This window comes from Schistocerca serialis, chromosome 11 (assembly GCF_023864345.2).
Source record: "Schistocerca serialis cubense isolate TAMUIC-IGC-003099 chromosome 11, iqSchSeri2.2, whole genome shotgun sequence".
Taxonomy (NCBI): Eukaryota; Metazoa; Arthropoda; class Insecta; order Orthoptera; family Acrididae; genus Schistocerca; species Schistocerca serialis.
In genome coordinates, this window is record NC_064648.1 from 68,144,271 (window position 1) to 68,154,539 (window position 10,269).

At 44.1% G+C, this 10,269-nt stretch overlaps 1 protein-coding gene across 2 annotated transcripts in view; it reads left to right on the forward strand.

The window, feature by feature from the left end:
- LOC126427376 (coatomer subunit beta') overlaps positions 1–9,829 on the forward strand; it is a 174,490-nt gene extending 164,661 nt beyond the window's left edge. The window contains exons 16-18 of one of the 2 annotated variants that reach the window (XM_050089724.1): positions 432–595; positions 4,405–4,423; positions 9,597–9,829. In XM_050089724.1, the coding sequence (XP_049945681.1) occupies positions 432–595; positions 4,405–4,410 (170 nt within the window). In that variant the 3' untranslated portion in view covers positions 4,411–4,423; positions 9,597–9,829. The remainder of the gene's footprint in view (positions 1–431; positions 596–4,404; positions 4,424–9,596) is intronic. The other variant, XM_050089723.1, reaches the window with a different exon arrangement.
- The last annotated feature ends 440 nt before the right edge of the window (positions 9,830–10,269 follow it).

Here is a 10,269-nt window from a genome sequence, read left to right on the forward strand (position 1 = left end):
ACACCGCCCACTGCTACACCAGATCGACTTTGGCAATATTTGGAAGCAACATGGATTGCTATACCCCGAGAACACATCCGGAGTCTCTCCGATTCGATGTCGAGGTGTGTAGCGGAACTCGGCCAGCAGCGGCAGCAACACTGGAGACTGATTTCGTCACCTTCCTCACTTCGCACAGTGCGTGTCTTCAGTGGCGTGATGTTTGTACAAAGTGTTGTCTCTGAAGTCAGTTTGGCTGTGATATCTCTGGTCTTTCTTGGCATTGCATTTTGTATGGCTAGCAGTATATTTACTATTACTTTTAGGTAACTAATTTAGAATAATCCTGTTTACGGCAATTACAAGGAGCGGGAAAGTGAGGCAGCTGTGACATTTTTGTGCCAGTTAAGATGTTTTCCCGCAGTGTGGAATGTACGTTTATGCTGTTACAGCGGTGGCCGTGGCCGTGGCGGCAGCGGCAGACCCGCAGCCGGCTTCGGCACCCCCGCCAGCTGCGGCTCCCGTCCAGAGGAAGCCCGACCCGTTGCTCGACGAGGACGACATAGATATCGACATCGACAACCTGAATCTGGACGACAACGGCACGGAGAACCTGGTGAGCTCCTCGCATAGTCCCACGTAGCTGCTGCACAGTCTGCAACACGGGTCTGCTTTGACAGCGGCTGTGATCCGGTAGCGTTTTGGAACCACCCGGAGACAAATTTTGTAGGGACCCATTGTGCTGTCAAGGTTTAACGTTATAATCTAGTCAATTATGGTACATTACCTGACCAAAAAAGTGAAGCCCCCAGAAGACACGTTCAAATGTCAGTGTAACTTCACACACGTACTCGGTCGGCAGGTAGGTAATAGTTAGAACTGCAGCTCTCCCTGACGGGTGGGACGGCCACCAGTGTGTGTTACTTCTGTTTGTCTTACGTAAATTGACGGTAGAGGGAGGAGAGTACGCTCCCCAGCTGACTCACACTCCCACCTAGCGTCACCCGTCCGCTGTCCTCAACGCTTGCTAATTTTTAGATTCCTGTCGTTTGTCAAACAGGTGCCGGAGGTTGTGGATTTATTGCTAGTTGAGGCAGCTCGGTTAGACGAATGCACAGTGTCTGTTCTTCCGGACGTATCCGAAGGAACAGACACCGCATGCAATCTGCAGTGATTCCACATAAAGCCCTGATGTAGCTGACATCAATAGTTTTTTCCCTTTCCTTTCTCCCCCCTCCATCTTCACTTTACATTAATATGTATCACAGCTGGAGATTCCACACGGTGTCTGTTCCTTCAGGAACACCTTAAAGAACAGACGCTACGCATTCGTGTAAGTGTCTGTGTTCAGTGTTGTTACTGAGTCTGGTACGATATTTTAGGGAGGTGAACATCATCAAATGTTGAGTGATCTCTGTGAAGGATGTGGAGATCCCACACATTTGTGAGAAACAGTGTCGTCACCACTCGACACAGTTTGAAGGGGGTCTCACTGTGGGTCTCTTTTCGGCCGGCCTGTCAACTCGTCCGATATTGGCCTTCGGGGCTTTCGGACGTAACGGTATACGACAACACAAACTGCCGTGTTTGGAGTGGTGTCGTGACCGGGGAGGACGGACTGCAGACGAAAGGCGTCGCATTGTATTCGGTGGTGAATCGCACTTCTGCACTGCACCAAGTTACCGGAGTCGTGGCCGGCGAGGTCCTCGGCTCTGTCCCCGATAGGACGTGTGTGTGACCGGCTCGGACGTGGACTCTGGCCCCGTGGCGACACTGGCATTCCGAGGACCGGTTACGACAGTCATGGGCTAGCTCGCACGGTAGTGGATACGACAGCTTTTTGACAGCCTCCTCGACGAAATGGGTGCGTGCGTCCGGGCTGCCTTGTGAATTTTCATTATTCCCCCTCCCTCTGCTCCCCTTCTGAGTGTTTAACTTTTTCTTCCAGCCAGTGTAGTTAAGAACATGAATGATGATGTTCCAGAGGAGGGGGACGTACGTCCCACAAACTGTGTATGTCGTATTTGCGGAGCCTGTACTCGGAACAGTCTGCGAAATAATTTCTCTGCTTGTCGTGTGTGAGGAGAGTAGGGAGACTAGGTTGTGTGCGGAAGCAGACTGTTCGTTTAATTTAAATATTATCAGTTAACAGATAGCATCCTTGTATAGCTCTTCTTTCCATAATTCCACATGGGAAAAATTATATATAAAAACAAAGATGAGGTGACGTACCGAACGAAAGCGCTGGCAGGTCGATAGACACACAAACAAACACAAACAAACATACACACAAAATTCAAGCTTTCGCAACAAACTGTTGCCTCATCAGGAAAGAGAGAAGGAGAGGGAAAGACGAAAGGATGTGGGTTTTAAGGGAGAGGGTAAGGAGTCATTCCAATCCCGGGAGCGGAAAGACTTACCTTAGGGGGAAAAAAGGACGGGTATACACTCGCACGCACACACACACATATCCATCCACTGATATACAGACATGTAAATATGTCTGCTTATGTCTGGATATATATATATGCGATTTCTGAACTTCATTTTTATGTGTGTATAAATATTAAGCTATATATTCAAAAATACTGTTGAAGAGTTGGAACTGTTGTTTGTATTTGGTATGTTGCTAAAACAGTAAGTGGCATTATGATGTAGAGTAAGGCACTTCTTCAGTTTATGCTGTGATGCCAAAACACTTCACAAAGATAGTTGCAGTAATGCTAATGTTGTTGTGCAGGTTAGTTTGTTGTTATTTCTATTTTTTCACCACATGCTATCTTCCCTCTATCTTTTACTTTACTGGCAATTTTTTCTGTATTACCGGGTGGTTATAATTAAATTTTCCTTATTTAACGTGCTATAACACGGAAATTAATTACTGTAGGAGTACCAAATTCGGTAGCATTAATGTCGAGGACACAGGAAAAAGAAGTAATGCAGAATCAGTTCAATTGAAACACTTTTAATGTGCTGCTTCAGTACATCGTACCATTACATACCGGTTCCATTACTGCTACACGAGTGGCTCAGTACGGTATCCGTCAGTGTCCAGAAGAGTTTGAAAGTGCAGAATTGTGTTCCGCACGGCAGAACGGACCATGTCCGTAGGTATGCTGGCAACCTCTCTCGATATGCTGCGCTTCAGATCGGCACACGGTGTAAATGCTCCCCTGGTAAACCCTGTCCTTCAGGCGGCCCCACAACCAGAAATCACAGATAGTGAGATAGGGCGATCGTGTCAGCGAAGCGTCAGGAAACGATCAGCTGTTCGATTGTTACCAAATGTGTTTCGGAGAAGGGGTCGAACTTCACAAGTGATGTGCAGTGGGCCTCCGTCTTGCACGAAAACTGAGTTCAGTGCTTCTCTACTGTACGGTGGGCACGAGGTGCCGGTGGAGTACATCGCAGTAATGCCAGCCCGTCACACTGCACGTCTTCGGTCCTCGAGTGCGAACCTGTTAAAAAACAAATGGGCCGACGATGTACGTAGCCGTGAAGCCACACCGTACTGTAACACATTCACCGTGCGGAGGAACTTCGTGCACAGTGTCGAGAGGTGAAGATCCTCACACTCGGCAATTGTGTATGTCCACCTCACGCGTCAGAGAAAAATGAGCTTCATCTGTCCGTAGGACACCCCAGGGCTAGTGCTCGTCACTTTGAGTCCGCGTGAGAAAGTGGAGAGCGAAGTTGACACATCGTCGTGTGTCCTGTGGTGCAACTGACTGTACGACACGGATCTCGTACGGGTGCCATTTGAGAACGGTTCCGAGCACTTTCCGTATAGTGGATCAAGGGATGTTCAGCTGTTTTGTGACACAGCACGCGCACTGCCTGACGATCGGGAATTGTGCGCGGTGTCGTCTGCCGTAGCAGCGGCGATTTAAGATCCACCACCTGTGGTGCGACCGGTCGTCGGCCTCTTCCCGGAGTGACGCCCAGTTCTCCTGTCGATTCGAAATTCGTCGTGCTCGGCACAGCACGGGTGGAGAAAGAGGACCCTTCCGTAATCCTTTCAGCCGGTGATATTCCCGAAGTGCAGCTGCAGCATTACTGTTGTTTTGATAATAGAGCTTCACCAATAATGCTCTGCTCTTTTTGCCACAGCTCGTGTTGACACGTCAACAAGTGCACTGCGACCGGTCAGGTGTATGGGACTACGAATCACGACGACTGATCACGGCACGGGTGGCCACAGTTGTAACTGGACGGTGGCGCTGTGACACCTGGAAATTGTGCACCCCGTACAGTAATTAGTTTCCGTGTTATACTGTGTCGAATAGGGAAAGTTTAACTACAGCCACCCAGTATATTTTTCAGACTCTGCCTACTATTTTAATTCCCTGTGTAGTTCGATTTGGTTATGACAAGTGCCACATCGTGTCAAAGTATGAGTGAATTAATAACTTTGTTCTTTTCCAGGTATAAACAGCAGGACCTGGTAAGTTTTTTTCCTGTGTAGCTTTTTGCTGTAAGAGTGGAAAAGTACAGCAGGAGTGACTAGCTGTCAAAAGTATGGGTCGATGCAACACACTCTGAAAGTAGTTTCTTAAGCTTCACGCAGTGCTCGGCGGGACGTCGTAGCTTGCTAGCAGATACCTACTCTTTCTTCCCTCTCCTGTGCTATCACTTTTTGAAGTTGTAAGGACTAACACAATAGCAAATAGACAGTTTCCACTTTTCTTCATTTATTGAAAACCCAGTTTGGAATGTGTGATAAAGGTGAAGCAATAATACATTCTTTTTAGTAGCTTTGTAAATAATGTCAATCAATTTTGATTCATATTACCAGGTTTAACTGTTGTTTGGGTACTTTTATTGAACTCGTCCGAGGTAATATACGATTGGAGTCATTAAAACGTAGCTATCGTGTACAGAAATACTGTAAGGTTGTTAATGGCTAGTGAGAGCTGCCAGTCTTGTGTAACAATAGGCTCTGTAAATTGTTCAGTGACCAATGTGCAGTGTAGCAGTGATACTTGTGTGTCACGAGAAGAGAGGATCACAGCTTGACTGGCAGGTAGTTGAGAATGGTACAAATTCTTTCTTTCTTTATTTTAAACACATTATTTGATGGATTCAGTGTTTGCTAAGCATAGGTTTGTCAATCAAGTGCACAAATGTACCATCTGAGTTTGTCAGATTTAACATCACGTTTGAAGCAGCTGTCTCGGTGTGCATATTGTGTCACGAAGTATTATGGCAGTAGTGGACAATGTACAATGTACAAGGTGCTGTGCAGGATAAAAACTAAATTGTTCCAGCTGCCAGATGTCTCGATTATCTCTCTTGTTAAGTGACTAACCAGGGGCATGGGAAATCGTCGCAGTTGCAGCTTGCATATCTAATGGTTTCCAGGGGAAGCAAAACTTTAAGTATTTTGTATAATTGTTGACCAAGTTTAAGCAGCTCCCGTAACATACTCATTAAGAGATGTTACAGGTTTAACATTGACAGACAAGTGTAGCAGTTAGAAACGGTGCATATTATGTCTCGAGGCAGTGTAGCTCACAATGGTCGAATACCTGGACTGTATTCGTGTAGTATTTGAGAATGCGAGCACTTAGTGACTTCCAACATACTTAACACATAATTTCAAATCTTTAAGAGCTTTTTCTCACTGATACCCTGTTACAAAATGGTGAAACGAAAAAAGTTTTTCTCTTACTTCATTTTCTCTGTTGAGTCAAACATCTGTATGAGGCATGACATTTTATTTTGTTACTTCTTTGCTACTAACTGTATTCGAACAGTTTGCAACAGTATCCACATATACCAGTGAATGTGTCTGCAAAATTACATCATTGTATAACACACAGCTCAGGAAATATGACATCAACATTGAGATGCATGAAAAACTAGGTAGAGCGCAGATTACCCGGGCTATACTCATCCTGAGACTTCCAACAAATTTTCTTGCTTAGGTATTTAATGTCAAATTTCTAACACATTAATTCTTTTGCAAAGTAATCAGAAGTTTGAAACAGATTTAAACACGAGAGTTCATTTTTGTAAAAGTATCATTGTGTTACAGGTGGCAAGCAACTGGCCTCGCTTACTTTTACAGATGCTTCCTTATACTGTCGAGCTTGTCTGTCAAATTAGTTGTCACTCAGAATTTCTCTGAAACACAGCTCTGTAGTCCATTTGGACAGTATTCTGCATCACAGAGATTACTATTTAATTACCTACTGGCCTCAGAGCAATAAGAGAGTAGCAGTTTGTTTTCTTGCGGCAGTTTTTAGAAAGGCTATTTTACAGTTTCTTAAATAAATCTACTAGTTACATTAATTCAGTTGCATTATTATAATAATTTGCTTGGTTCAGATGAACACACACATTACACATCGGATCTGGTCAGAATATTTTAGTGAATTGCTGGTTGAGAGTGAGTTTGTTACCATTGTACCCACCTGACAACTCTAGCCACTTTTGAGAGGTCATGTTTGTCACGTGTAAGATTCAGTGCCATGTTAAAAAATAAATTTCAGTACACATTGTCTTACATGCTACTCTTCACTTAGGGAAAGAGAAAAATAAATGAAATTAAAACTTCATAACTTTGAAGCAACTAGTAGTGTCTGTCCAGAGTAATTTAAGGTGGGATGACTGTATTAATCTTAGCTGTAGAGAAGGCAGACACCAGACGTGGGATTCATTGGAAAAAAACTGTGAAGGTGCAGTTCATCTGAGGAGAAGTTTACTAGCTAAACCCTTGTTCAATGATTTTTGAGGTCTGGGAGTCTTAAAAGTTTGGATTAAGAGGGGGGGGGGGGGGGGCGGCAACAAGAGCAACATGTTTCACCACAGGCCTCTTTTAGTCAGAAAGAATAATAATTTATTGAAATGTCATCAGAACTTTGAAACTCTGCTGAGAGCGTTCTCCCACTGAGTCCTGTCAGTCTGAATCTCTGTTTCATCAAAATCAGTTTTCTGGTTGAAAAGAATGTTTTTGAGACAACTCGTACTGTTACTGCCATATTGCTGGACAGGAGACATCCCGACCCTACCCCTACGGCTGACCTATATCACATTAGCTTTGGGGAGGATGCCCGTGTAAAAAGCATTCTGTGCTGTTACAAATCTTTATTGACAGATATCCTCGGAAACTTGATCGATTTTGCTGACTGCACCTCTGTGACCATTCCGTTTCGTGGAGAACTAAAATATTTCTTTTGCATAACAGTTGATGTTGCATGAGAGTAGAAGATAGTACCATTTCTGGAACCTGAGCAAGTTAACACCACAGTCGGTGCTTCTTGTCATTCGTGTTCTGGTGCCTTTTTACAGTAGAATGAGACATGTCACACCATGTGGCATGCATGGGGAAGGAAAATAGGTGACGGTGTCGATTGTCCTCGTATGTATTCACCCTTCATTGCCACACGTTTTTCCCAATGGTGGATGAACTGACAGAGATGCGGGGTGTAGATTGCATTTTGGCTATGTGTAGGAGGATCCACCTATAAAATCTGCTCATTGTCAATCAGGAAAAGACTAATAGACTACTGTTCACTGGTTTCTTCATCTGAAGAAAAGACGTCACAACCCTTGTGAGGAGAATATTGAGGATGAGGAAAAATGTGATAGCCTAAACACAAGTAGAGAGAGAGAGAGAGAGAGAGAGAGAGAGAGAGAGAGAGAGTGTGAGGAGTGTGAGTGTGTGTTTAAACAGCCCCTGACATACCTTACTGTGATTATCCTTCTCTATGGCCTCATAAAGTTGTCAGGGCAACTTTGTACTTCTCTTCTGCACTTGTTTGGCCCCCTTAAAAGTGTAATCATTTAGCACTGTACTGTGGCAGTTCCAAAAGACAACCGGTGGGATCTTGACTGGTTATAGCAGTTCCTCACCCCTTACTAACTAATTAATTCATTAGGGTGAGATCGGAAATGTTCCATGACATATTTCCGTGTCAGACACTAAAGGACAAGTCATTCCTCACGAATTGTTTGATTAATTCATAATGACGACAGCTAGCCCACCTGCAATTTCTGTAATTCACATTGAGAGGTTTGCTTACTTTGTGTCTTGTAAAGTTGTCTCCATGTCCCAATTGGTCTTCTTCTCCTCCACCAGTCGTGGCTCCACAAGAGCGTACTATTGATTGTGACTAATTGAATGGCAGTCACACCATTACGAGGGTGAATCAAACTTAAAAGTTTATTTAAGCTTCACAAAAATTCATAAACAGGAACTTATTTTTCTGTATAGTCTCTTGAATGGGAAACACATTTTTGCCAGCAGGTAGACAGTTTCTCGGTCCTGTTTTCGTAAAATGAACTCGCCTGTATTATTGACCAATTGCACACAAACACTTTGACAGCACCGTCATTGTTAAATCTGTCCTCAGGCTGCTTCTTCTAGTGGCCCAAACAAATGAAAATCACAGGGCAATAAGTCCGGACTCTAGGGAAGACGTTCTAGTGTTGCCCAGAATAATTCTTGGATTATTTGTTGAGTTCGGGCAGCTGTGAGCAGTCTAGCATTGGCAGGATTACTCATGAAGCACAATCACACCCCAGACTGTAAATACATGCCATTTCTGACACTATACACATTTTATTTGGTCCAAAAGTTGGCGATAGCATGCAGCTTTCACATTATGATTATTGTGAAAAAAATGCAATCTGGTGCAATAAATGTTCTCCTTACATTTGGTACCACGTCAGTAGCCACTTTCCCATCTCGAGACAATGAAATTTGTGCTCTGAGGTGGGATGATGAGACACCCAACTCGTGGACGCTTTCTGAAATCTGAGGTTGTCGGTAATGATCGCCTGTGCACTACTGTAGCTTATGCGAACCTCAGTAGCAATTTCAGCAACAGCTATTTGATGATCGTCTTCAACAAGCTGGCTAAAAGTGGGAATATTTTCCTCAACCATGTTGGTCCGTAGGCGACATCAGTGAGCTGTGTTTGCAACAGTTTTTTGTCCTCTTAGCACTGTTTGTGACATGCATACACTTGAGTCTTTGTTAAGGTTCAAGGTTAACTGCTGTAATTACTAACATTCCACATGAAATTGTTTTTTATTCTGTGTTTTACATAACTTTTTAAATACTACAACTACACGGTTCGTATGGCTTTGGAATTGTATATTACGTGTGTGATCTCGTGTCGGTTACATTTTTAATAGTCGTGTATTCACTGTACTAGTTGGCAGTTCTTTCCTTCACTACTACTGGTCTCTCCGTACGTTCAGTTTGGCACTGGGCTTCGTCTATGAATCGGCTGACTTCAGTACCTTATTTGACCACTGCAGCACGACTCGTGCTTATCTTTCTTTGTAAGTATTGATGCAACAGCTGACCATCGTGCATTTAATACTTCTTTTTGTTTTTAACACAGCTACGTTCTGATGGGCTTTCAGAACACGTCAGTAAATTAAATTCGATAACGACTTTCCCCGACGCCTTAAGTGCCAATCGGAACGGTTGCATACCTAGTAGAGGGAAGCATTTGTCGAATGAAGAAAGCAAAAAACATCGATTATCTAACTTTGTTTCTTTGGAGGTGTCGACCTCGAGACTTTGACTGCCCCCTGTAGAGAAAGAGAAACTGTCGTGAGTGAAGAGAAATGGTTGCGTCATCATTACGCTTGTGTTTCAGGACGTGACTATTGACGAAGACGAGTTCCTCACCGACTGAAGTTCGTCCCGGTGTTCAGCACGACTGTGAGCGGAGGCAGGCTTCACTGCTTAAGGGCAGAGACTGATTTGCAGAGTATTGAGAAAGTGTGGGGAGAATGTGTCTGGGAGGCACTGCCCACCGTGTGGTAGCACCAGCTACTTTGTGTTTACTTGAATGTGATTATGTATTAAACAGTTAGCTTTTGATAGTTATATTGTGTATGTTGCGGATTATTGCAGTCCCACTGTGCATCCAGTCCCTTAGCCCTGTCGATCGGCACAGCAGTTCCTCTATACGGCACTGCCACAGTACTCAGTGTTTTACACAGGTTCAGTCGGCGCAAAACCTTCAGATGTAGAACAAGTTTGGCCTGGTTTGCCGAGACACACGTGTCTGCTTATGAGTCTACAGTGGCACGACAGTTTTCAGGCTGAATTTGGAAGACTGCTTTAGAGATAAGGTATTTCTGTACTGTGCAGATGTGGAAGACTATCTGCCATTTTACAGTTGATTTTTGATAAGTGAGAATGCCTTGTCTCCAATTTTTGCAGCTGTGGGGAAAGTGCTGCACCTGTCCCCTCACGCTGTGTCCTCGCACTCCAGACCCTGACCTGTGCCAACTTTAATGTGCTTTCTGTTCCTGAAAAACAAC